This window comes from Peromyscus maniculatus, chromosome 19 (assembly GCF_049852395.1).
Source record: "Peromyscus maniculatus bairdii isolate BWxNUB_F1_BW_parent chromosome 19, HU_Pman_BW_mat_3.1, whole genome shotgun sequence".
NCBI lineage: Eukaryota > Metazoa > Chordata > Mammalia > Rodentia > Cricetidae > Peromyscus > Peromyscus maniculatus.
In genome coordinates this window covers 3,143,615-3,171,393 of record NC_134870.1, presented here as the reverse complement: position 1 = coordinate 3,171,393, position 27,779 = coordinate 3,143,615, and the positions used below count along the sequence as shown (strand labels likewise).

At 45.2% G+C, this 27,779-nt stretch overlaps 1 protein-coding gene across 2 annotated transcripts; it reads right to left on the bottom strand.

Moving 5' to 3' along the window:
- Nucleotides 1-858: 858 nt before the first annotated feature.
- On the bottom strand, nucleotides 859-26,368 carry Riok3 (RIO kinase 3). 2 transcript variants are annotated; one of them, XM_076554741.1, is made up of 14 exons: nucleotides 25,971-26,198; nucleotides 22,141-22,302; nucleotides 18,113-18,228; nucleotides 17,281-17,426; nucleotides 17,077-17,184; nucleotides 16,783-16,892; nucleotides 14,398-14,541; nucleotides 10,940-11,067; nucleotides 8,346-8,543; nucleotides 7,667-7,826; nucleotides 4,512-4,592; nucleotides 4,333-4,422; nucleotides 3,476-3,583; nucleotides 859-2,378 (listed from the first exon to the last, which is right to left on the bottom strand). In XM_076554741.1, the coding sequence occupies exons 2-14, from the start codon at nucleotides 22,198-22,200 to the stop codon at nucleotides 2,271-2,273; spliced, it is 1,557 nt and encodes a 518-aa protein (XP_076410856.1). In that variant the 5' UTR covers nucleotides 22,201-22,302; nucleotides 25,971-26,198; the 3' UTR covers nucleotides 859-2,270. The 2 variants fall into 2 exon arrangements, with proteins under 2 accessions (XP_076410856.1, XP_006989525.1); XM_006989463.4 differs by lacking the exon at nucleotides 22,141-22,302 and having other exon boundaries at nucleotides 25,971-26,368.
- Nucleotides 26,369-27,779: the final 1,411 nt, after the last annotated feature.

The following is a 27,779-nucleotide window of genomic DNA, read 5'->3' as shown; positions in this document are numbered from 1 at the left end:
AAGGGCAGCAGACACACCTGTGACCTTGTGTGGGCTTTTGAAACCTCCAAGCCCACCTCCAGTGACACACCTTCTCCTAATCCTTCCCAAACAGCACCACCAAGTAGGGACCAAGTGTTCACATGTGTAAGAATGGGGGCATTCCCACTCAAACCACCAAGCTCCCATCTTCCCATGGGAGTCAGCCTTATGAAACATCTCCCCATCAACTGCTTGACTTCATTCTGTCTGTCCATCATTTCATTTTGTTTTCTTAGGCAGAATCTAGGGATGCCCTCAAACTTGTAGCAATCCTCCTGCCTCATATCCACAGTGCTGAAATTTTAGTTTGTTTTTGTTTATAAGATAGGTCTAATTGTGTACCCTAAGCTGGCCTGGAACTCATTATATTGACTAGGTTGGCCTCAAACTATCAGATCTGTCTGCCTCTACCTTCCAAGTGCTGGGATCTAATTCTTTATATAGTAATGAATTATCTTATTGTAATAGAAATTCTCTCCAATCATCCTTACATTGGAAACGTATTTTTATAGTTATTTATATCCAATGTCAATAAAGTGAGGCAAAATATTCCTATTTACTTATACATACACACTCTACTAGATTACTTATCAAACCAGTATTTTCTACATCATTTTCCTGCTATGTGAAAAATGTCCTGACCCCACAAGAGGAAAAAAAATTATCTATATTTTGTGAGTAAAAATCAAACAAAAGTCAAGTGTGTATGTGTGTATGCACGCGCGCGCGCGCACGCGCGCGCTGCTTAAAATAGCACTGCTTACTTTGCTACTGAAAGGCTGTCTTGGTGCCAGGACATTAAAATGAGGAATAGGAATAAACCACACAATAAGCCAATTCTAAAATGATCTCTTCATTTTTAATTTCTTGAAAGGCAAATTCACAGCACACTCCAAGCAATGGTTTGAAAATGAGTATGTCAAAAAAGAAAGTTTTAAATGATTGTTTCAAGTGAGTTCTCTGGAATTTCTGTACAGCCAATAATTAATCATCATTTAAATCTTTGTTGCAGAGTAGCAAACATCTCAGAGTGGGCTTAGTCACCTCAAGTCACACTCCTCTGAAATGCAATTAAAAGCAGTATAACAGAAACAAAAATAAATAGTCCTAGAAAGAACATATTTGGCATTTTAAAATAATGCTAACATCTCTCAAACATAAATTACACTTATATTTTACTCTTTATAACCAGACAGGGTTAGGCTGTTTAGTGGATCTGCTCTGACTCCTGGCACTGGGGTAAGAAAGAGGCTAGGGAAGCGAGAGCAAGCAATCAACAGCTTCTAGACACTGCTCGCTTTTTCAAAGCAGAGTCCAGCCAGCGTAGGGACTGGTAAACAGAGGCCGAATGGCTGAGCTGGTCAATTCGCTCCTTGGATTGTTCTGCACACAGGCTTGTCTTCTATTTATTTCACAGCTCCAATTACTCTGCTCTATTTCTCTGCAAACAACTAGCAATCAATATGTGAACAATTTCAGGAAACTAAACTGAGATGTGTTTCATTGCCTTCTTAAAATACATCAAATACGATTCTTATATTCTGTCCTTCCAGATATTTTGTATTTTCATTATAAACGTAGATGAGTCACATCCCAACCACTTAACCTAAATGGAGAAAACCCGAAAGTTAAAGTTAAAATTTAGTTAAGAAATCTTTCTGTACTTATCTTTCAGAAACCTGCCATTTCCTAGATTTTGAGATGGAAATGTGAATTCCATACATTTTCATGATAGACCAATAAATGGTACATTGCTTATGTCTCTTTCCACCATCCACTCTGAAGCCAAATCCCCATTTCTAACACCACTAGGGTCTTTACAATCATAGTCACAGCCGGAAGACCAGCTGAGAAGGGCTAAAGTCGAATGATCACATTTGCAGAAAGATGCAACAGAAAGCAGGGAGGTGAGGAGCGCAGTGCAGCCAGCACACCTCCCCTGTAAACGCCTCACAGCCCCCCACATTCGGAACCACTACCTATGTTTAAAAATCCTCATCAAGATATTTCATATCATGGCATCTATACCTGTTAAAGAATTATCTTATCATTTTCGTGAGATGAGAGGTAGTGACATTTTATTCTTTCAATGCCGAGTTAAAAATTCCACACGTCTGGCACGTGGGTAACAAGTGGGACGCACAGGAGCAGCACTGTCCACTCCTGCTTTGGTGTGTCAAGTCGGCCACACTCGCTGGCTGTTGGCAGCTGGCGATCACTGCTGTTGGCAGAGGGCAGTGGTACTGGCGCTATTCTGCAGACAGCACAGGCGGACCTCCATCATCTTTCAGAAACGAGGCTGCTTTCCTCCCATTCTTCTGAACGTGATCTTCATTCATTTTCTCCAAAGCTTCTATCTGCAGAACCGATACATTGAACCCACCTGTCCAGTCTGGACTCTGAGTATGTACCTCTCTACCTCTCGGCCACCTCTAATGATGCTGGTTAGAATTAGAACCTCTCTCTACCCTCCTTCTCCTCTCCACCCCTGTGCATGTGTGTGATACGTGTGCAAATATACCCGTTTGCTTTTTCCTGGATTATACTACCAGGGTTAATACTGAGTACACTTATGAAGCCAGGAAGTAAACTCTGGTGGGTTTTGCCATGCGCTCTATAAAGCTTCAACACCAGCTGACTGAACTACCAGCTTTCTGCCTCTTCCTGCCTGGCCTTAGGCTCCCCCAGAGCGTGGCCAAACTCAAGTCACACAGAGGAATTCCAGAACAGACTCTAACCACTCTCTGCTTTGTGGTGAAAATGCTGGGAATAATGAGCTACTGTTTAACACACACACACACACACACACACACACACACACACACACACACACACACACATACACGTTATATATGTAAATTTTTAAAGCCATCATCTTGCTATGGAACCCTAACTGGCTGGCGTGGAGCTCTCTACATAGACCAGGCTTTCTGCCTCTGTTCCTGTGGCTCTGGCACTACAAGGAAGGCATATGTTTGCATGTGGCCACTTCTAGCTTTCTATGTTCTGCTAAGGGAAGGTAGTCAATAAATGACTCTTTATATCACACAGGGTATTATTCCCCAGTCACCTTCCTCATTCTTCAAACAGGAGAATAAGAGTAAGTAGGAATGTGCTGTTGCCCATCTTTTCTTTTTAGACCCCTGGCATGGAACACACTGAGTACTCCATGCTGCCCTGGAACCCATAGAGATCTTTCTGCCTCTGCCTCCTGAGTGTTGGGATTAAAGATGTGCACCACCACCGCCTGCTGTTACCCACTTTAGCCAAACTGTGATGAACTCTGTGAACACGTGTTTGGGGGTGTGTGTGCGTGTTCAGTTTCACGCCTGAAAAGAACCATGTAGAGAGAGGAAGGCCCGTGGACTGGAGGAGCGTCAGGCAGCAGGCCCTGAGCTCCTCTGGGCAGCTCTCTAGCAGCAGCAGCAGACAAAGCTGTGCGCCAGGCACTCACCTCAGCTAAGAAATCAGCTTCGTTGTCTGCTGAGATGTTCAAGCCAGAAACATCATTGAAGAGTTCCCGCTCATTAAGGGCTTCCTTTACTCCTCCTTTCTGGAAAAACTGCAGCGACACACACAGCCAGACATCAGCCAAGCTCTCACACCCCTCCCGCAGGCACAAGCTGCACTCCACTCCTTCAGATTCTGCAGCCACTGAGGATTCCCTCTCAAGGTTAACTGGCCCAGGTCTACACGACATTGTCTGTTTTCATTAACTTCCACGGCCTGCTACCTCTTCTTCAGTATAAACGTGGTGCCCTGTATACAGTGGCTTTGGCACTGTTTTGTGTGGACAGATGCAATGCAGTCACTAAATCACATGAATTACTATTTTAAGCAGGCCTACAGGTTACCCACAGTATAAAGTTATTTATCACTTGGATCTGTTGCTAGCAAGTCCTTTCTCTGTGCTCAGGGAGTGAATTCACTCTCCCTTGGAGTGACAGTGGCAGTGAGCAGACACTGTCCCAGTGAGCAGCAAGGAGGCCGTCCTTCTAGCAGTACTGGGAGGAACCATGCAGGCTTAACCACCTTCAGCTTTGGTTTATGCATTAGGCATACATTAAGTCCATTCACTCCTTAAACAGCAGGAGCCAAACCAAAAACTTAGTCTCTTAGAAATGGAGGCCACATGAGTCATGGACTCCAGAGTCCATGAATAAGTGAATTCTGAAAAACCCTCCTTTATCTCCTTCTGCTAAAGGCAGTCGGTATCTTTTCCTTCAATTTCTGCAAATATGATCTCTTAGGAGTGAGAAAAAATATTTGAACCTGTGACATCCTTTAAAAGGCATTGCTTGGCACACTTACCTGTGAAACATTCCTACAGTCACGGAATAAGAACTCCAGGCCGTGAGGATGGGTTGGTTCTACAGACTGACTGACGTCAATCAACCAGACCTAGTTAACATAAAGCACAGACTGATGTAACACTCAGTAATTTACACCAGGAAACGTGATTTGAACATTAACTGGAGTGTGCCTCTTACCTTTCCAGCATGCCACAACATGTTATACTCGCTGAGATCAGCATGCACAAGGTTACACTCATTATATAACTGCTGCATCAACTGAGAAGAGAAATGAAAGCATAATTCTAATAGACCTTGATTCAATGAATTAAATGACTAATGAAGATGAATGTGTCAACAAGTACTTCCCAAAAAACAAGTTAAAAACCTATTTCATGGGCAGTAGTGATGTCTTTAAACCCAGCACTCAGGAGGCAGAGGCAGGAGGATCTCTGTGAGTTCAAGGCCAGCCTGGGCTACAGAGTTCAGGAGAGCCAGAGCTACACAGAGAAACCCTGTCTCGGAAAACAAAACACCACCACCTTCCTTCCTTCCTTATTTGTCTCTTGTTTTGGTTGCACCGATGACTGAGTCCAGACGCGCACACTCCACAGATGAGCCCGTCCTCCTCCCCCTCCTACACGATCTAAGACGCACACACTCCACAGATGAGCCCCCCTCCCCTCCTACACGATCTAAGACTGCGGCACCTCTGCTGTTGTGTCAGTGGAGTTTAGGAGAATGAGGGAGAGTTCATGTGCGCCATTCTGCTTCCTTGCTGTGACCGCAGAGTCAGGCCCAGGCTCAGACTCCGATGGCACCTGTTGTCTAACCACTTCCTCTGTCAAAGGACAGTGTCCCACTAAGACCTCCATGGAGCAGACACAGTTCCAGGGGAACAGTATTTCCTGCCTGTGATGGTAGAAGAGGTGTTCTTGTTTGTGAGCCGGTGCCTTGGTATGCAGCCTGGGATGGCCCTGAACTCATGAACTTCCTGCCCTAGACTCCCAAGTGCTGGGATTCCCGGTGTGTAGGACGCGTGGTCTCCAGCCTTTTAAACTAAGCAGCATCATAATATCATCATTAATGATAACCCTAACTTTACCCTTGAAATGTGTGTTTGCTGCCCCTAACAGAACTGTATAACCAAAGTCCATCACTTCATCTCTTCCCCAAAGCATTCTGAACATGGTTTCCTTTCTTCCTGTTCTCCTCTTGGCAGTGGAAGGTGTTTAACCTCTGAAACTGCATCTCGTGTTCATGAATGTGTGCATGTGGGGTGTACATGTGCATGCATGTGGCATGCATGTGGAAGCCAGAGGTCCAAGTCAGGTGTCTTCCTCTGTGGCTCCACCTTAGTTCCTGAGACAAAGTCTCTCACTATAAACCTGGAGCTCATGGATGCAGCTGGACCAGCTGGCCAGCAAGGCCCTGGAATCCCGTTTTCTCCTCAGGGCTGGGATTAAGGCACGCACCATAACACTGGGCTTTTTACAGGGATACTGGAGGTCCAAACTCAGTCTTGGGCTTGCACAGAAGTAATCTGGCTCCGAGTCTACTTCCTGCCCCCGAGTTCCTGTTTGCATCGGCGAGCAGCACTGTGAGGGAACCAAGGCTGAGGATACGTGCACCACTTAAGCTCAGGCCCCTCTGATCATACCCTAACAAACTGTTGGGTAGTATTTTTATATTGACATCAGCTGCTGTATGACACAAAGGCTCCATGTAGACAGTGTGTGACACACACCTACGTTTCCCCAGTGTTCACTGAAGACACTGCAGAAGAAATCACGACGGCACTGGGGACATTTTCTTAAACGGGAGGCTTCAGCGTTAATTCAGTTGTTGTCTGCAAACACACGTCACTGTCAAGATTCCCGACACCAGCTCTCCAACTGCAGCACCCGGTCCTGCCACTGCCGCCCACCATCTTCAGTTTCCCCATCACTTTGCTGCAGTGATGCCAATCGGCTTCCCTCGGATTTCCCAACAGTGGCTCTAGGCCTTTCCTTCCTTTTTCTTTTTTTTTGGTTTTTCAAGACAAGGTTTCTCTGCATAGCCCAGGCTGTCCTTGAATTCAGATTCGCCTGCCTCTACCTCCTAAGTAAGTACTGGGATTAAAGGTATGCCCGACCCTTTCCATACTGCTAAAGAACCCTAATTTTTAAGGAGTCAGACAGAGGGATTCCATCTGCTAAACTTGACTGAAGAAGTTCTGTGAAAAATTGTTTCATACTAAGAATGAAGCTTGCTCTTGCTCCATGAATATCTTAAAGTTTTCTCAAACGATTCAGTACACAAATGGACATGGAAACAACTGTGTTGAGATAGGGTCTCACTAAGGAATTCAAGCTGGCCTCTGACTTGCAGTCCTTTAGCCTTAGCTGCCCATGCTGTAGGATCACAGGCAGGTTAATTTTTAATCTACGTTCACGGTGTGTGTGTGAATTCCCGCTTACATTGTACCTGCATCAGACCCTCGAGAGTAGAGCCACAGGGGTTGTGGATCAGCTATCAGGGGAGCAGGGGGCAGACCCTTGTTCACTGCAAGAGCAGCAAGTGCTCTTCGTCACTGACATCTCTCTAGTGCCTCCCCCTTCAGACAGCGTCCTAACAGATAGGCTACTTGACTGAAACTTAATATGTACACAAGCTGGCCGCCTCCAACTTGTAGCTATCCTCCTCTCTGCCTTCTCAAGGACACAGGTGTGCACCACCATGCCTGTCTAAAAGACAACTTCAATGTCAACAATCCTTCACAAGATTCTGTTTATCCTTCTTATACTACCTTCAAAAAGTATGATTCCATGATTTTTTAAAACATTTATTTATTTCGCCAGGTGGTGGTGGTGCGTACACCTTTAATCCCAGCACTCAGGAGGCAGAGGCAAGAGAATTTCTGTGAGTTCGAGGCCAGCCTGGTCTACAGAGTGAGTTCCAGGACAGGCTCCAAAGTTAAAGTTACACAGAGAAACCCTATCTCAAAAAAACAAAACAAAAGAAAACAAAAATTTATTTATTATGTGTACAGTGTTCCGCCTGCATGTCTGCATGTTTGCCTGTGGGCCAGAAGGGGGCACCAGATTTCATTACAGATGGTTGTAAGCCACCATGTGGTTGCTGGGAACTGAACTCAGGACCTCTGGAAGAGCAGCCATCTCTCCAGCCCCATGATTTTTGAAAACTTGCCATCATTCCTAAGCTAGGCTCTTGTGCTGTGTTCCCAGGTTGACCTTGAAGAGCTGGCTCAAGTGCCTGGGCCTCCCAAGCAGCGGCACTACAGGCACCCTCGAACCCGGGGAGAAGAAACGTACTGACGCGTCAGTGCACAGGAACCATACGGCACAACTTACATGCAGAGTCTGATGGTAGGCGTCCTTCATCTCTTCACTACTAAGCTTTACTTCTTTCAATTTAGGGGCTGGAACTTGATCATGGCCAATGAAAGACATTACTAAAATGTGCTTCTTAAGCAGTACAACTGTTGGACAAGGAATTCCAGCCTTCTGCATTCTGTATAGAAAGACATGATTAGGAATATAAAGGTCAGAAGGAGAAAACATGCCATTAATTCCACAAACGCCTGTGTTGAGCTGGTACTATGCTCTACACGGGAGATAGGGGAATACAAAACCAGGAAGACACAGCCCCGCTGGGAGGGAACTTGGCAGGTGGAATGGTACCGAGTTAAGGTTGGCACAGGTGTGCCCGGCGCCCTGCACGCTCTGTGATTCTTCAGAAAGACTGTTCAACAGAGAGCTGTCCTATATATGACAGGATGTCTGGGCAAACGATGCCTTAGTTTCCCTTGAATGTTAACGAAGAAGGAAATGGCTTTTCATTCACAAAGGATGAATTCTGGTTCAAAGCAGGGAAATGTTTTCTGACAAAAAGCCTTGGAAGCACTAGAAAGTCAACATCTTCTGTTATTTCTATAAGCCAGCTTAAAAGACAGCATGGGCCTTGGCCTGGCTAGCAGTCCTGGTACAAAGGGCAATTCCCAAGGTCACCTGCAGCACACTGTTTCTTTACCTTGTAAGATTGTGCATTTCTTTCTCTGCCCACATGCGGATGATCTTACGTGGATTTAGTTTACTGAAGCGGTCCTTAAACCTGAAATCATCTTTAATGTATTTGTCACGGTTCTTAAACTCATTCAGGGTTGTTTTAAATACCTTGATGGCACATTCGGTTGGTATAGCTCTACCATCTTCCTTGTCCTCCTCCAAGCTGAAGGGAGAAGAACAAAGTCAGTAAGTCACCAGCTCACAGGAAGACCGTCTCAGGCTCCATTCCACTCAAGTAGACCGACTCTGTTTCAAAGGGTCATCCGACTTTGTTGTTGTTTTTAAACCTTCAAGTTTTATATCTTAATAAAACATTAGGTTTTAGGGGATCCTGCTATGTTTCCTAGAATGGCCTCAATTTCCTAGACCCAAGTGATCCTCCTGTCTCAGCTTGTCCAGGATCTGGAACTACAGACAGACACTGTTGCTCCTAGCTGGGTTTGTTTCTTTTAATAAAACATACTTCCAAATGAACTGTCAGATACCTTTCATCAATCTACAGTATAATGTTCTGCATATTTCATCACTATAGAATCAAGCTTGACAAATAATGGGAAAACATACTTCTTAAACTACTATGACCTTGGATTTGGGGGCAAAACTCAACAAAATCAACAGAGTAGCCTTGTAAAAAAAAATAATCATAATTCCCAGCCTGGTCTCCAAAGCGAGTTCCAGGAAAGGTGCAAAGCTACACAGAGAAACCCTTGACAGCTGAGACATCCAGTCTCCTGTACTGAACAACTACCAGGTCCTTTGCCTTTCCATCAGGGAACAGCCATAGTTGGACTAACAGACCACAGCTTGTGAGCCTCTCTAGTCATCTCCCTTTAAAATATATCCATATGTGTAGAATTCTATCATTCCTGTTCCTTTAAAGAGCCTAATACACATGCAGAAACATCTACATAGACAAGCAGCTGTAATGACGTGCTATGTACCCTTTCATCCATCTTTTGGCTGTCAACACTGGGTTTTTTGCTTACTTTTAAAATGCAGGCTGAAAGCTAACCTCATCATGATGCCTTCCCTGCATGTGTCTGGCAATGATCTTGCCCTCTGTCTCTTCCTACCCTACAGTGGTCTTACACAGCTGCATGCTTTGTCATACAATTATCTTTTACTGGTCGTAACTGTTCTTGCTCCAGTGACCTCCTCCTGTCACGGAGGATCTGACTGCTGTGGTGACAAACAAGAAAGTCTGTACTTTCTCCTTTATGTGCATGTTGATGTGAGTGAGGGTCAGCAGACAACCCTGGATGTTGGGCCTTGCCTTGTGCCTTGGGGCGGTCTCGCTGCCTCTGTGTAAGCCAGGCTCCCAGGGAGTCTCCCGTCTCCCCCCCACCCCACCCAGGAGCACAGGGAACCCCAGTCCTCATACTTGCACAGAAACCACTTCACCCTCCCAGCCGACTCTCCAGCCCCAGAAAATACACTGTTTAACTTTTAATTAAAATTTTCATATACTAAAAAAAAAAAAGAAAAAAACATGAAATCCCAAAAACACTGCTTGATACACCAGCCGGCTCAGGATTTCCAAGGGAGCAAACCCAGCTCTCCATTCAGTGAAGCCTTCCACTAACTGTTTAACAAAAAGAGGAAAAGCAAGGCATACAGTGTTTCCACATCAATTTCATTAGGAGTTTAGCTGGAGGGTATAGCTGTAAAACACACCTAAGTTCAAGGATCTCTCTATACAGTCCCATAATGTCATTTACAGTAGCATGGTCTGGGGATGGAGAGGCAGCTCTGAGGCCAAGGGCACTTGCTGTGCTCCCAGTTCCAGAGGACTGGGATTTGGTTCCTAGCTCTCCTGTCGGACAGCTCACAACCACCTTTAACTCCAGCTCCAGGGAAGCCAACGCCTCCTGGTCTATTACACATCAATAAAAATAAGACTTTAAAAGGTATAGTGCGGTCTAGAAATACAGACTGCCTACTAATACCTAAACGTCAAAGGTATGTTAACTGGGAAGAGATCACTGCATAAGCTAAGTAAACAAATGCATACAAAACTCTGAAAGATTGAACTCAAAGTTGGAAAGGAAGAAATAAATGTTTGTTAAGATTAATATCAGGAATTATGAAATAAGGTCTCATTGAGCCACACAAAAATCCCATGAAGTGAGGCGCAGTTTCCAAGTGAGGTTTTCATCTAACTTGTTCCAGATCAGAGGTTAAAACTGCAAACCCCTCCCCATACCTCCTTCCCTTTTGGTGCTGGGGATTGAACCCAGGGCCTTGCATCTGCTAAGCATGAGCTCTACCACTGAGCTACATCCCCAGACCCAACCCTGCTTTCTGCTCTCTTCATTTTTAGAACTTAACAATCCGATTCACTATGATGTCTGTGTGTTAAGGGTGTGTGTGAAAAGGTAAATAGTTAAGAAAACTAAAGGCAAAGAATTGACCAACAGGCATGTGAATTCTTTTAAGTACAAAACAAATAAATAAAAATAATGTCTACACTTCTACAATAATGACTCCATTTGCTATGCAGCTTAAGTCTGATTATATATAACCCATCAGTCCTGAGGAGAAAGGTGTTTGTTCGTTTACCTCCCTCCATAGGCATGAAAGACAACAGATTCTTTTCCTGTACTAATACAGCCAGTGACTGTCTCCAGCATTCCAGAGTTGACCATTTTATACATAAGTAAGCGTGTCTTAGGATCAACTGCTTTTTCCTGTAAGAGATAAAGTACTGTAAGTGAAAATGATCATCATAAGATTCTCTTTTCAAAGGGTCTTAAAAGAGCCTGATCACAATACAGTTCTTTCCTCAGGGCCCTGGATGTCAGCTCCAGTGTCATGAGGCTGCAAGTCTGGACCACAGAGTCACGGTTTCTGTGGCAGACAACCTCAGGGGTCAGAGCTTCTTGAGGAATGGTCAAGGGATGGTAAGGGCTGACAGCAGCACCATGGTGACCCATTTTCAAAGGTCCGGAGCCAATGAAGGACAAAGCCCAAGACGGTAGAGCCTGGAGTTTTTCAGAGGGGCACAAGGCAGAGACTGTGTGTAAATGACTCAGGCTCGTCCATTCCCTGGCCAGGCCCACCCGTACTGCTCTGGAAGTATTTGGAGATGAACGCTCCTCTGTTGTGCCTCCACACTGACCTCCAGGAAAATCAGCCTCTCCCTTCTCCTCCAGTTCACCATAAGCCTCAATATGCAGAGCAGGAGGTTCTGATGCATCAGGAGAACTAGTTTCCCCAAAGGACATCTGTTCTGAGCAAGGGCTTCACCTTCCTTCTCACAAAACTCCTGGCTTCCTAGCTCTGTCTCTCCACTTTGTGGACGATGACGTGGGTCTGGACAGGAGTCTCTTCAAGGAAAACCAAACCTTGAGTCCTGCACCATCCATTTATCCCCATCCACTCTTCTCCCTCCTCCCAGGTAGGACACTAAAGTAGACAAGGTACAGAGACAGTGATGGGTTCTGGGTGGCACCATGGCTCCAGTAATGTTTTATATCATATTCAGAGGCCACAAGACACACTCCTGCCCATTGGAACGATCCCCCTGACCTCTGGTAACCCCTAATTTTATCCCAAGATAAACAATTAGCCCCAGAGGAGGAAACTGAATGGGAGGCATCATCGCAGCTCCCCTCCAGAGACAGAGCATGAGAAGGGAGTAGAGGAGTGCAGAGGTCACAGTACCTGCCTCTCCTTCCTGAGCATCAATGTGCTCCTCCCCAGCCCCCACACTACGCCAGGACTGCGGTTTAGACATAAGCCCAGATTAGAGCAAGCATGGATCAGGGCAGTGAACACAGGGGCTATGTGGTACAACTGGGGTGCCAGGCAGTGTGTACAGTTGGTAGGTCTCTAGATTTAATACATACACAAAGTCCCTCCCCTTCCCTAACCCTTGACCTTCCTTGGTTCCCCTGCAGCATCCTCTCTATCTAGCTGGGTACCATCTACTGAGGACCCAAGTCCCTTTTCTATCTTTTATGAAGGTAGAACTCATACAACACCTCCAGAGTATTTTGAGGCTATGAGACAACTTCTCCCTTCCAGTCCTAATCCAGTATCAAACTTGTGGCACCTTGCCTGTGTAGCCTATGTGGTTCCCTATCTCCTGAGCCTTGAAGGGGGGCTCTTTGACTATAACTTCCACATTCTGTCCTTAAAAAACAAACTGGTAGTTAAAACACATCAAAACCCAAACACAGGTTTAATCAAAATCTTTTACCAAGTTTAAACAGCTCTCTCAGAACTATTATAGTTATTATTATTAATTTATGTGTATATGTGCATTGCCTGAGGCATCCCCTGGAGCTGGAGGCATAAGCAGTTGTGAAGCTGCCTAATGTGGGTGCTGGGAATCGAACTCCAAACCTCTGCAAGAACAATGTATGTTCTTTCATTACATTGAGCCATCTCCAGCCCTCTTAGAGCTTTTTTAAGGGTTTAGTAAATTCACTTATTAAAATAGTACACATTTCTTCATTAATATAAAGGTTAGGGTTTTAAAGAGTCTAGTAATTTTGCTATTTCCAAAATAGATATTGTCTTCATTGATGGAAAACATTAGAGACTTTATTAAGTCCAAGTAGTTGCAAATGTCAGTGTAACAGGCAAAAGCTTTTTTAAACAATGTGCAACATTTGAGCTGAAGAGATGCCTCAGGAGTTAAGAGTACTGGCTGCTCTTCTAGAGAACCTGAGTAAAACTCCCAGCACCCACATGTCAATTCACAACTGTCTGTAACTCCAGTCCCAGGGGATCCAAGGGTACCAGGCACCCACAAACACCCACATGCAGACAAAACACCCCCACACATAAAAGAAAATAGATCTTTAAATATCTGAAACATTCAACTAAACATAAAGTGTATGCTCTAAATTACTATCACTAAACATAACCTTTTAGGGAAAAACCATTTGCTCAACCGCAAATTCCCTACCATCTCGGTGAACTTCTATATAGACATGGCACTCTGAAGCAGTAAGGTTATTACTAAAAAATAGCAGAGCTTAGCAGCACACACCTTTAGTCTCAGCACTTGGGGAGGCAGAAGCAGGCAGATCTCTGAGTTCAAGGGGAGGGAGTAGGGGAGTATTACTAAAACTTTTTAATAAAGTTTCACTCAGCTTACACATTATACTTTCATTACCAATTTTCAAACAGTTCTTCAACTGCATTAGCCCAGAGAACAATATAAATGTGCTTTTTTCTTTTTCTTTTTTTTAAACACAAGGTCTCACTAACCTAGTCTAGCCAGGAAATCACTGTGAAGCCCAGGATAGCCTCAAACTCATGGCAATCCATACTCCAAAGTTCTGGGATTATAGGCATGAGCCACCTCAGTTCAATTTGAACTCCTTGACCAGACTAGTCCCTGGCAGGTCTGAACTGTTTGCCAACTTTACTGAAACACTAGCAGGGTTAACCTCATACAGGTTCTGGGCACACTCTAAAACTTGTTGAAGCATGTGAAGCCAAGGGCCACCAACTGTTTCTGCTAAGCTACTTAGGTTCCTTACGGGTCCTGGTAAGTGATGTCAGGCTTGAAGGCTCAACATTACTGCCTCCACTGAAGCCTCTGGTGACAGATGGCCAGTGTGTGCCTAACAGGCAAGCCTGAAGCCACACCACCAGCTACAGTGGTTACCACCTGGGCCATCACATCTGACTTCTGGGGTGCAACAGAAGGTGAGCCAACTACAGATGCCGTCACTACTGGAGCCTGAGCTATGGCTGTTGTGGGTGGGCACTGCTTTCAGGTGAGGGTCAGACAAGAAGAGCGGTTTCACCCTGTGCGCCAAGTCCCCGGCAGCGCCGCTGCTAGAGACGGAAAACTCCGTAACGCGGGCTGTAAATGACCGATTACCTATTACAGTAAGAAAATGCCAAGAAACAAAGTCACTTGAGTAGCACTGACTTGAAAAGCTAATTTCAGAGGCGGGGGAATTAAATCATGAAGTTCTGTTTTGTTCTTTTCCCCTCAAACATTAGTTTCTAACATGAATTCTTCCACCAAAGCGAGGGAGGTGCAGAATGCTTACCGCGGTAGAATGCTCCTTCTTCTCATGGAGCCGGGCACTTCGGCGCTCTTCTGAGTAGGCATGTTGTTTTAAAGCATTGAAAACGTGGTTGGACAGCTTTAAATCCATTCCAATTCCATCTCCTACCTGAAAGCCGGGTGCAAACTGACAAAGAAGAAAAGCCAGCAGTTAACGTTTTCCTAGGGAACGGTGTGGGAACCACAGTGGGAAGTCAGTCTTGTAGAGTTCCTACTCAACAGACGACCTCCTGCACACACAGCAGCCACAGGCACCGCAAGGGAGGGACACGGCTCCCTGACACAGAGGAGCACCCCAAAGAAACTGCAGCCCAAAGGAAGGCATACGCTACACAGAGAATCCAAAGGGAATGACCCGGCATTTGCTTTGTACCTTGTTCTGATGCCAAAGAACAATGTTATCTTATAAAGCCTCCATGGAGCCTTACCAAAGAACTATAACTTCATAATTATTTCTAAAGACTAAGTTGCTAAAGCAGACCATACCAATCATCTCCATGACAATTATGGAGTCCACTTAGGTGGCTACCATGTGGATATTTAAATTTGAGTTAATTAAAATTCAGTTCCTTAGTTGCACCAAGTGCTCAACAGCAAATACAGCCACCATGTCAGAAGACAGAGATAGGCACTCTGCTGTCACCAAAGTTCTGCACAACAGCACTGTTCCAGAGCCACAGACATTTCCAGACAAGACACATCACAACCATACTGAATAAGATATTTACTGAAAAAACATTTCTGCACTAAGGTCTGCACGTTTCTTACTGACCACAGTTTTTATGAAAGAGAATACTTTTTAAAAAGATTTTTTTAGGGGAGCGGGAGAAGGGGAGGAAAGTGGAACAGGGGTTGGTATGTAAAAGGAAAGAAATAAAAATTCTAAATTTAAAAAAAAAAAAAGATTTATTTGAGACAGAAAAAATGGCTCCCCAGTTAAAAACACTTGCTGTTCTTCCAGAGGACCCAAGTCAGTTCCCAGCACTCATGTCAACAGGTACCCTCTTCTGGCCTCCACAGGTACCTGAATATCTCTCTCTCTCTCCCTCTCTCTCTCTTTCTCTCTCTCTCTCCTCCCCTTACACATACACACACACATAAAAAGCTAAAAACTTAAAAAATTGTATGTGCATGCTTGTTTTGCCTGCATGTATATATGTGCACTACGCACACACCTCAAGTCCACGGAAGCCAAAAAGAACATCAGATCCTCCAGAACTAGAGTTGAGGATGGTTGTGAGCTACCATGTGGGTGCTAGGAAACAAACCCAGTCTTCTGCAGGAGTACTCTTAGCTGCTGAGCTATGTCTCCATCTCCCAAGACATTTAGTTTCATTTTAAGGCATATTCTTAACTGTGTGTGGGTAGGCATGCACACACACATGTGAATGCCCATAGAGGCTGGAGGCATCAGAGCTCCTGGAGCTGGAGTTCACAGGCAGTTGTGAGCCACCTGATGTGGGTACAGGAATCAAACTCAGGACCTCTGGAAGAACAAGTGCTCTTAACCACTGAGCCACCTCTCCAGCCCCTGAGAAATCATTTTTTAAATGGCATTTTATTTTTAATTTTAGAGGTAGTTCCAAAAGCATGGTGCAGGGTGGGAGTGGAGCTCTGTGGCTTGCTCAGCATGCACAAGACACTGCAGCTGCGCACCAATACCACAAAGGCAGGATGTCTAAAAAGTATACGCATTTCTTCCTTCTAGTTCTTGTCCCATTTCCATTGCTGCGGTCTGCAGAAATGGTCTTTTGTAAAAAATAATGTACTAAGGACTAAGAATTTGTTTATCCTTCTTTTTTTTAAAGACAAGGTCTAATGTAACCCTGGCTAGCCTTGAAATCACTATGTAGCCAAGGGTACCCTTTAATCCCTTATCCTTTTGCCTCTTTCTTCCACGTGCTAGATTACAGGCATATGCTCAGCTTCCCTTCCTAACCTCAGAATCTTGTAAATCAAGTAAGTCTGAAGTGTCCTCTAGGGCTGCACTTAAGGTACTCCCCATCATTTCAGTGGTGGAGTTTTTCAGAGTTAAGCTGTCCGCTAGAGCATCTCTGAAGCCTGATGAGGTGAACACCAGCACAGAGGTGCAGGGGAACAAGAGTCTGAGGCCAGCCTGAACTATGGAGTGAGACCCATATAAAACAGATAAAATAAACTTTTAGAAGTTTACTGTACTCTATCCAGAAGGCTGTTAATTTGGTTGCTTTTGTGTTTTAAGAAAGTATCCCTGGGTCACTGTGTAGACCACACATCTCTGCCTCCTAAGTGCTAAGTTAAAGGCGTGCTCCACCATACCTGAACTAGAATGCTGTTTTTAAAATATATTTAAACTCTTGGTTGGGAAAGAACTCTTTCTGTAACTTACATTTTCCATTCTTGCTGTGTTCTTTCTCCCACATACCACTTCATCATGCTTAGTGGTGATGTCTTTTCCTTTTCCAATAAAGCCCTTTTTTGGAGTAGGAATTGGCTTTGCTAAAGGCAATCAAGAAAAGCCAAGAATATAAAAACAGCAAAGAGTAAAGTCTTGCATTCAGCACTGGAGAAACACTTGAATCTAACAGGGTGAATTATCAAATGAGATTCAAATCTAAACAAGTTCAATGGCACAATTACCTTCCTCTACCCTTCCCAATTATACCCCAGAAACAAACAGCACCTGGTCTGTAGGGGTCATCACGAGTGTCCTGCCAGTCAACCTCATCTTCAGAGCTGTCACTGTCTTCAAAAGGATGTACTTTTCGATAGTTTTCAAATGAAATGGAAACTTAAAAGGTAAAAATAGTTGACTGTTTATTTATTTGGTCGTGTGTACAGGCATTTCCTACCATCCAATGGAAAGGTCACAATAAGGTCACCGTACCTTTGCTATCACCATTGAACTTCTTTTCTTCACGCCTAAGCTGTGCATCATATTCTCTGTCAAATTCCATCTGTAGCATCTGAGCCAGCATTAGGTCACTGGAAGTGTCCACATTCTCTCCAGAAATGAATGGTCCTTCAGCAACACTATTCAAAACAAGGTGATACAGGCTGACTGATGTGCTGTGCAAACAGCTACTGATCACGAGAGTAGAAAGCATCTTTGCACTGCTAACTCACACTGAAGAAGGGTGAGACTGTACCAAACCATTGACCGTCTCCTGGTCACTCAGCCGGCCTCAGACCCACGGCGACTCTCCAAGAGCCCCAGCTAGGTGAGAGAGATGGGAGAGCCAGCCCCCTAAGGGCTATGGAAAATCCATACTGAGACCCAGAAGGCTTTTCATCTGTGGTCTAATCATAGCAGAGAGAAAACTAAACCTCAGCAGTTCAACTGTTGCAACAACAGGAACAAAACCCATAGAATCAGTGCTTTGTCTAAGATAACACAAACTCAGAATCTCTTTACCTGAATTTCTTGGGACCAAAAGTACTTATGATTTTGAAGTTTTCAGACTTTGGAATGATTTACATAGACTCAGCTAAGTATTGCTGATCTGGAAAATTCTAATCTGAAACACTCTAAAACCTGAAATTTTTCTGAGTACTTTTTGAGTGTCCAGAGTTGTAGGGCTATTCCACCTGTGCCAAGCGAGGCTCAGGAATTAAATTCCTTCTGCACTGCCCTCGGCATGCGTTCTCATTCATCTGTAATGCCCGTGCCCAGGCAGACTTTAAAGCTTTGGGTAAAGCAAACGCCGAGGGTCACCTACACGACTTCAGGGAAAGCGGCCGCCTCTTCTTCCAGCTGCAGCTCTTTGGCCAACTCTTCACTCATCACCTCGGTCAGTGAGCAGGACACTGTGCTTGGAGGGGTAGCCCATGGGCACTATTTAAACAAAAGAGAAGAAACTTGATGACAAGGACATTCAAACTTGAAAACAAGGTTATCTTTTTTTTTCATATATATATATATATATATATATATATATATATATATATATATATATATATATATATTTAACAATACCATTCAGTTCTACATATCAGCCATGGGTTCCCCTATTCTCCCCCCTCCCACCCCCTCCCCTTACCCCCAGCCCACCCTCCATTCCCACCTCCTCCAGGACAAGTCCTCCCCCGAGGACTGTGATCAACTTGGTAGACTCAGTCCAGGCAGGTCCAGTCCCTTCCTCCCAGATTGAGCCAAGTGTCCCTGCATAAGTTCCAGGTTTCAAACAGCCAACTCATGCAATGAGCACAGGACTTGGTCCCACTGCCTAGTTGTCTCCCAAACTGATCAAGCCAATCAACTGTCTCACCTATTCAGAGGGCCTGATCCAGCTGGGGGCCCCTCAGCCTTTGGTTCATAGTTCATGTGTTTCCATTCATTTGGCTATTTTTTTTCAATAATTGAGTAAAACTGAAATTTATTATATGCCACAGTCATCCTAGGGACCTCCATGCTATATATATTGCCTCTATGGTTCTATGGGTTGTGGTCTGATTGTTCTTTATTTTATATCTAGAATCCACCAATGAGTGAGTACATACCATAACTGTTTTCTGGGTTTGGGTTACCTCACTCAGGATGATTTTTTCTAGTTCCATCCATTTGCCTGCAAATTTCATGCTTTCATTGTTTTTCTCTGCTGAGTAGTACTCCAAGGTTATCTTTTGAGAATTAAACTAGTTAATATGACCAAAACGAGTAATTAGCTATTTACAAAATCCATCTTATGGTGGTATTTTATTTGTACTGAAATGTGATTTTAATTGTATGTTAATAAATAAAGTTGCCCGGGGGTCAGAGCTATTAGAGCCATAGCAAGAGTGTGGTGGTGGCGGCGGCTGCGGCAGTGGTGGCACATGCCTTTAATCCCAGCACTTGGTAGACAGAGCTAGTTAAGTCTCTGTGTGTTCAGGGATACAGCCAGCATTGGAGACATATGCCTTTAAGACCTGGAGGGCTGTACTTACAGGCAGTGACGAGGCAGTCACGTCTTTGGGTTTACAATCAATGAGAAGGCAGAACGGAAAGATTATAAAAAGACATACACACAGGAAGCAGCTCTCTTTCGGAGAGGTAGGACCACCGTAGGAGGAAGGATAAGGTTAAAACTGAGCTCTGACCTCTTGGCTTTCTCTTTTACATTGGTTCTGTGTTTCTTATTTAATAAGATGGTTGGTTACATCTACATCATCTTAAAAGGAAGCATCTCTCAGCACAAATCTTTTTTTTTTTAATTACATCTTCACTTATTTACTCTTGTGTTGCAAGCACCACAATGCAAGTGAGGTCAAAGGACAACTTGTGGGAGTAGATTCTCTCCTATCGTGTGAGTCCCAGGGACTGTACTGAAATTGGATTGTCAGGGTGGTGGCAGGTGCCTTTACCCACTGAGCCATACGGCCAATCCCCAACTCAAATCCTATTGAGGACACCCATAAACTTAAGCAGACACACCCACCTCTTTGGCAAGCATGCTCTCAAGGTTGAAAAAGTACTAGGCTATATTATATTATATTATATTATATTATATTATATTATATTATATTATATTATATTATATATTATATGTTAATTACATTACACAGCATCGCGCACCAGGCAAGGAGTTCTCAGCTTAGGCAGGCAGTTCTTCTCATCAGACACCTTTCTGCTTATGATTTGGCTTCCCTAGTAGATGTTCTTATAGGACAGACTCTATCATCAGCCATAATGGTCCACTCCTGTAATTTTAGTGCCAGGAGGATGAAGGAAGAGGGCTGCTATGGGGCTGAAGCCAGCCTGAGTTACAAAGCAAGGCTATCTCAGAAAGGAAAAATAAATTACTTTTACCAACAATTCAAATCCCACTCAGAAGTTATGCCTAATTCCAATCAAAGCATAAGGACATGGCTCATTATAAAGTGTCAATCCTCCTTAAGATGCCTGCGTGTATGCCAAAACAAACCAAGAACAAGCCACAGAAAAATGTATTTCTAACCCTCAGGATCTGAGACTCAGGAATGACAAAGTGTGATCACAAAAGAATATTATTCCTTGAGATTCTTCTTCAGCACTGGCCTCTCTCAATGGCACCACTGTCTCAGCTTTCTTGAAACACAGATTCTAGATTGATTTCATATTTTCCTAAGATATCTAACTCATCATCTACTCCTCGTCTTGATTCCACTTTCCAAAATACAGTGTTTTTACCAAATTATAGATTTTACTAGTTATATTCCCTTAATTAAACTTTTTGTTGCTCTTACTGCCTTAGCATGAAGTCTGAACTCATTCCTCAATGAATGTCTACCTCAGAATTAATTAACAGTGATATCTCTATCAGCCACAGAACTATCAACCCAAGGGGAGGCGGCGAAAGTACACGCCATCTCTGAGACAACTGAGCAAGAACACCCACGTTGAGGGAGAGGGTCAGAACTGACTGACTTGGGTAGGCTGCCCGGGTGGAGCCTGGGGGTGGGCAACAATGACAACTATTTCATGCCCAAGGGAAGCAGAGCAAGTTCTGTCTGGACTCAGCCTGAGATAGAGGGATGCACATGGCCCCTGGCACACACTGACACCAGCCATTGTGGAGCTGGTCCATCCTCATGGAAGGCCCACCAAGAGAGAACAGAGACTCCCTGAAGGTAGACCGGAGTGCTCTGTAATGTGCAGAACATGGCTTCCACTGGCCTCCTGCTCCTTAACCTAAAAATGCTTGGTCTGGGGCAGGAGAGATGGCTCAGGGGTTAAGATCACTGACTACTCTTCCAGAGGACCCAGGTTCAACTCCGAGCACCCACATGCCAATTCACAACTGTCTGAAACTCTAGTCCCAGGAGATTCAACACCTTCATATAGACACACATGCAGGCAAAACACAAATGCATGTGAAATAAAAATAAAGAAATTCTTAGTCTGCTCAGTTCAAAGTCCAGGCTCCAAAAGCAGATGACTGTGTTCTCCCAGTCATGACTCTCACCACAACTAGACAATGACTAACAGGAAGTAGTAGAGCCACCTCCTGCCCCTTTTCTTTTCAAGTGGGGGAGACTGAATCCAAGATCTCACCATTCCAGGCAATTACTCTAGCAGTTGCTACGTTCACGGCCAACGGATAACATTTCAATATTCCCTATACTAACTCACTTAGCTAACTAGGAATATAAAACACATCAAGATTACTGAAGTCATGTCTCCCTGGCAAGTCCCACTGGGTACCAGTGACTCCTCCCAGCACTTCTCACCCGCCCCTCCCCTAAACCTCTCAGCCCAGGGGCTGGGCTTTCCTTCCCCAGCTTCTGAGTCCTCTGGAGCCCAGCCACTGGGCCATGTGCTCTTGGTCTCTTGGTCTGCCTGCCCTCTCCATTCTCCTGCCCCTTCCTCTTCCCCCACCACCACCTCCTCTCACGCCTGGTTCAGTCTGGACCCTTCCGGATGCCTCTGCCTGTTCTCTCCCTCAGATCTACAGTAAACCCTTCTCCTCCACAGTGTCTTGGAGCATCATTCCCTCATTTTCCTTCAGGTCTCTGTTTTGTAACTCTAGCTATCCTGAAACTCTCTATGTAGACCAGCCTCTGCTCTCAAGTGCTGGGATTAAAGGCCTGAGCCGTAGGTAGAGTACCCGAGATACCATCGACATTTTAAAGGCTCAGAAAGGGAAACAAAGGAAGGCTCCCTTGTTGCAGAATCATCACTAGAGTTTATCACCAGCCAGGACAGAGTGAGAGCCCCTTGAGGGGTGGAGCACTCTCACCCTTAGGAGCCAGCACAGAGCTTCAGACACAGAAACATTCAAGTACTTACTGAATGATACACGCCACAGGAAACAATGAAAAGATGACCAAATGTGGTCCAAAGTGGCATGGTCTTGTGCCTTTCAGCATCTCAAACTGATCTTGAGTCCCTGCCTCCACCTTGTGTGCCTATTTTTGAGGTTCATGGTCTACTGTCACCTGCCACCAGAGTCTAAAAGACATTAAATATAAACTATTAGCTGACAAACTTCTCAGAAGAGGCAATGATGGCAGACAGTAATTTTGTTACCTTAAGTGGCAATTTCTCTATTCCCCAAACACAGACCACAGATGTACCAGACAGCACACAGGAACTGCCCACTCACAATGACCTTGTCCTCGGGAACCTCATTCTGTACTTCCCCTCTCTGCCAACCATTCACACTGGGCCACCTCACACTGAGGCAATTTGCTCAGGTTGGCTAGGTAAGTCACAATGTCAGATTCCCAGTCTGAAATCAAACTGAAATATTTAAAAGTAGCTAGTAAAAGTCTTCCACAAAATTCTCCTGGGCTCTGTGAGGGCCAGCTTTGGGGAAGGGAACGCTCTACAAATGGCTTGTCCTGCTGAAAGGGGCTTGGAAACTGTACTGGAGGCTTCTCTTATGCACTGGCACAACAACCTATGTTGTTCAGTCCCCAGAATCAGCTCACAAGGTTGTCTTCTGACACCGCATGCACATCACGGCACATGTGCACCGCTCCAAACACACACATCGTATACACAACAGTAATACAAGTTTTACATTTTAAAGTAGCAATAACCCTAAAGCAAGAGCAACTCTCAGGCTCCTGCCTCATCAGTCATTCTCACAGTTCTGATCATCAGGACATCTACGGTACATTACAGTACATCTGACCATCAGCTCATCTGAGAAACAGCACACAATCATTTCTGAGTGCTCAGTTGTGACTGTCAATACAATCAGATTAAGAAATGCCTAGATTCAAATCTCGCCTCTGGGTGTGTCTGTGAGGATCCTTCCAGAGACAATTAGACCATTAGGGTTCTTTCTGCTCTCCTTCCTGGTCACCTGGCCACCACAAGAACAACAGCCCTGACTTCCATGACATGCTATGGCCCAGAAACGTGGCAGCCATGGTCTGCACCCTCTGAAACCATGAGCTGAAATCTCTCCCCTTTTAAACTGTTCTCACCAGTGTTTTTGCTCCGGCTCCATAAACCTAGCAAACAATGTATCTGATAGCCCCATAGCCAGCTTCCTAAATCCTTCCCGCTGAGACTTTTCCATCCTCTAATCTGGTCAAGATCCACCGTTGAAGTCTGCTCTTCGAGGTTCCTGACCGTGGCACATTCACTAGTCTCTGGCCAGCTGCAGACTGAAGGGGACTCAGCCTTTCCTTTCAGCTAATGATGTGACTCTCCCTAGCTGCTCAGCCCACTTTATAGAATTCAAGAAAACCACAAGCCACAGGAGGACCCCTTTCTAACCACACAATCCAGGACACACGTTTGAGTCAAGTGTCTGGGGAAAGTGATCTGGGTTCTCCCTGTGGGTCGCACCTGTCACAATAGAACTTTTTGGAAGACAGAGTATATAGTACATATGGCTGTCCTGAACCCCACCCCTCGGTCCTCCTGCCTCAGCTTCCAGAGTGCTGGGATTACAGGTGTGTGCACCATCAGGTACAGCTGTGAACCAATGTTGACTTTTTACTTTGTGAGACAGGATCTCACAAGACAGCCCAGGCTGGCTTTGAACTCCTGTTTTCTTGCACTTAGCCTTGGGACTACAGGCACACACTACAATACCTGGCACTTCCTTAGTTCCCCCAGGGCTTTTCCCTGGATGACAGCAGACGTCCAGGATACCACATCAGGCTTGTCAGGTCTCCTTAGGCTCCTCTTGGTTTTAGGTTTCTCAGACTATTGGTGGCTGCCATGGAAGTCCCATGGACTCATTTCTACAACCCCCTCTCAGAGCTGGACACTTCCTCACTTCTGCCTCTCATTGGACAGCGCCCCTCCCCTGCTTCTTGGGCTGTGAAGCAGTGTGGTGTTCTGTCACTGGTACCTGGGAGAGCGGTCACTGAGGCCCTACCAGAAGAACTGTGAGGTCAAGACTTTCTCAACACTACTAAGATGTGCTTTGTCTTTCTAATTCTCATTCTCTCAACCACAATAGTTCTCCAGGGTCTACATCAGAACTGATGACGTCATCATTCCACTGGCTGACTGAATGTATGCTTGCACATCCATGCTTTTCAAAATTTTCTACGGTAGCAAATGTAGGCTATAAATGTGCAACTTTATTAGAGTTAGAGGCTAACTCCATTTTATTCCTCTGTACTGTGTCCCACTGTCCATCTCCAATTATATTTGCTATAGCTGTGTATCTGTAGGATGGATTTTCCCCATATAATTCAATCCAAAAACACACAACAAATAAATATAAGAACAAACTACCCTCTATTAAACTAAACATTAGTGATTTTTTAAAATGTAAAACAAAGCCAGGTGGCAGTGGCCCATGCCTTTAATTCCAGAACTTGGGAGAGAGAGGTAGGAGTTTGAGGCCAACCTGGTCTACAGAGCAAGTTCCAGGGCAGCCAAGGCTACACAGAGAAACCCTGTCTTGAAAAAACAAAAACAAACAAACAAACAAACAAAAAAGTAAAACAATACTATTCTCAAGTCTCTTCCTCCTTAGGCACTCACTCACTTGGTTTTCCATGGTTAGAAAAGGAAATGGTTAAGTGATGGCATAGGCCTGGTTTTTGGTAGTCTGTCTATCCAACAAACCACCAACAAACTCCAGGGACATATTTTTTGCTAAATGATGAAAATGGGATTTCATAGTTCCGATGATATACACTTAGATGAGAAGGTGATGGGCATCATTTATCCACTATTATTTATTTAGGAAGTGAAACATTTCAATGTGTCCATTGAACTTTCCCTACAAGCTCTGGGAGTGTTTAACTGGGGAAATTGAAAGAATCTGGCTTGTATTTTTATGGTCTCTGTCTAATTTTGTCCTTTTCTGTCTGTTAGTCTTGACCTTGTCAACAAGATCAGCATCTCACAAGTGGGTAAAATGGTATGAAGATGTAACCACATTTACCAATAGATATTTGACTCTTCCTACAGGTTTATAAACTTATAAAATCAACTTTTTAAAAACTTAACACTTGAGCCGGGTGATGGTGACACATGCCTTTAATGCCAGCACTCAGGCGGCTCCAATAAGATTAATACGTGAATTAATAACTATTATGAGGTCTACAGGGCTGGAGCCCCTTCAGGACCTTACAGTTGAGGAACACAAACCCCAAACGAAGCAAGTGTCTGCGGTCTCTTCATCCTAGGCAATGGAATACTCAGGATCTTTTCATCCTAACCGATGCAATACGAAGAGCACGCTCAAAGTCAGACGTGAACAGAAAAGAATCTTAGTTTGCCACGCCTATGGCAGACCATGGAAATCCATAACCATCTTACAGTCTTACTTCAGTAATATTCGCTGGAACGGGCAGGCGCGCCTAAACTTTTATCTTTACCATTTTAAAAACAAGAAGTTACCGCACTGAGATAACCGCAGTCGTCTGAAGGCAACACCTTCCTAACGCAGTTTTCTGTCTAAGCCTTCTGGGGTAGGGCTGGCGCTTAGCTGGGGAGCACGAGCCGGTGCGGGGCGTTCCGCTGCGGTCCAGGCGACGAACGGAGCGGGCACAGACCCAGTCACCCCCCGGGCCCCCGGGCGGCCTGCGCGAGGCCCTCGGGGCCCCGGCCCAGGCCTGCCGAGCCGCCTCCGCCGCCGTCCGAGACCAGCACCCCGCGTGAGCGCGGCAGGAGTGCCAGCCGCGACCGCCGCTCACCTTCCTGGGTCCCCAGGCTGCTGCGGGCCCCGGCTCAGGTGAAGACACTCCGACCAGATCCATCCGGCGAAGGAGGCGGGCGCGAGGACGGAGAGATGGCAGGACGAGGAGCGGGCTCCGCCGAGGAAACGAACGGCCGGGGCACTGGCAGGCCGCTGCCGGTGCCGGAGACGAGGTGACAGATGGCGGCGGCCGCGGCCGCCTCCGGAACTGCACCGCTTCTCTTCCGCCCTCCACACCGGGGCTCTCGCTTCTTATTGGCCGCGCGTCCCTGGGAGGCCGTACTTCCGGCCTCTGCCCCGTGGGCCGCGGGGGTTCAAAGGTCGGCTGGCAAGGGTTGGTGTTGACCCGATCGCGGTCGGCGGGGCGGGTGTGGCTTCGTCCGAGTCGGTTCTCCCAGTGCGGGCACCGCCTCCCCGGTCACCGAGCCTGGTGAACCCGGACAGCGTGGCCTCCAAACGCTCAGCCCAGGCTGGCTCTGCCCATGCTTAATTTCCCGGGATAATTCGAAACTGGAACGGATTCGGGGCCGGAACCGCCAGGTTTAAAGAGGGAAAAGGAATTCTTACGGGTTGCGGTTGTCATATAGGGGCAGCTGTGGAATGAGAAAAACTACCAAATATGTGGCATAACACTGAGCAAAAAGCAAGGCGGTACGATAAAATTTGTGATTCTCAATTTTGTCCATTAATTCATAAAGTGGCTGGATAAGCATTATATGGCACTACGTCCAAGCACTAGGCAATGTTTTAATCCCAAAATGATCTTGAGGAGAAGATTCTAGACTTACCTCAATTTTACTGAAAATGAAACAGGCACATAGAAATAAAGTAACTCCGTTTGGAGATGACATGGCTCCTTTAGCTGGCCACCGAGCCTTTGAACTCATGAGCTTTGGGGTGTTGTTCAGATTCAAATCACAAGAGCTAAGCTAAAATAGAGCTCAAAGCTAGTTGTTATAACAAAAAGAAGCAAGAGGTATATAGCAAGAGGTAAAACGCCATTTAAAGCTGAGTGTAATGCTTGACGTTTGCTTCCCAGGAGGGTATTTCTGACAGCTGTGTGATGGGCAGATTGCAGTGGGTGAGGCTAGCCTGAAGCTGGCTTAGCCGAGACTTGCCTTGACGCGTCTTTTAAATGTGTTAAGTCATCTGTCTCGTTTCAAGTCTCAGGAGTGTTCACACATTTCTTTCAGGTGACTTTGCATATTTCAACCCAGATCTTTCTCTTATTTCCTAGACGTTGGTTTTGGGATGGGTCCAGATGTTGGGAGTGTGCTGCTTAAGACTTTTAGAGATAAGCAAATGTAGTATATTCTCAAATAAAAGGAAAACACAGGAAAGTGGAAGTAAGATTGAGTCTGGGATGCTTACTTACCAGGATAAAGTGTCTGGGTATTGAATGAGGGATCCAGATGGATCTTGAAATCACTCAGCAAGATGACAGTACTTGGAGTACGGTGGAAGAATGTGCAATTGCCACAGTCTTCAGAAAACAACCAGGTTGTATCGTGGAGGCTAGTAGGTGGTGTGATCAGGGACCTTAGAGACCTCAGTGACTAGATGACCAAGGACTGTTAGTAAGGATGGCTTGAGAGCTATGCTCAGAGTGAAGAACGTAACCCCTTTCTCTGCCCCAGATAGTATCAAGAACTGAACCTTAGAGGACGTTCAGAATTACTTGAGGCACGGAAATAGCCAAGTTAAGCAGTAGGGACAGGAAGATTTGATTCATCATAGATGGAATTCCCGTTTAGTACAGGTTTGTGGGCTAACTAACTTTATGCCTGTATGTTAATAGTTAAAGTGT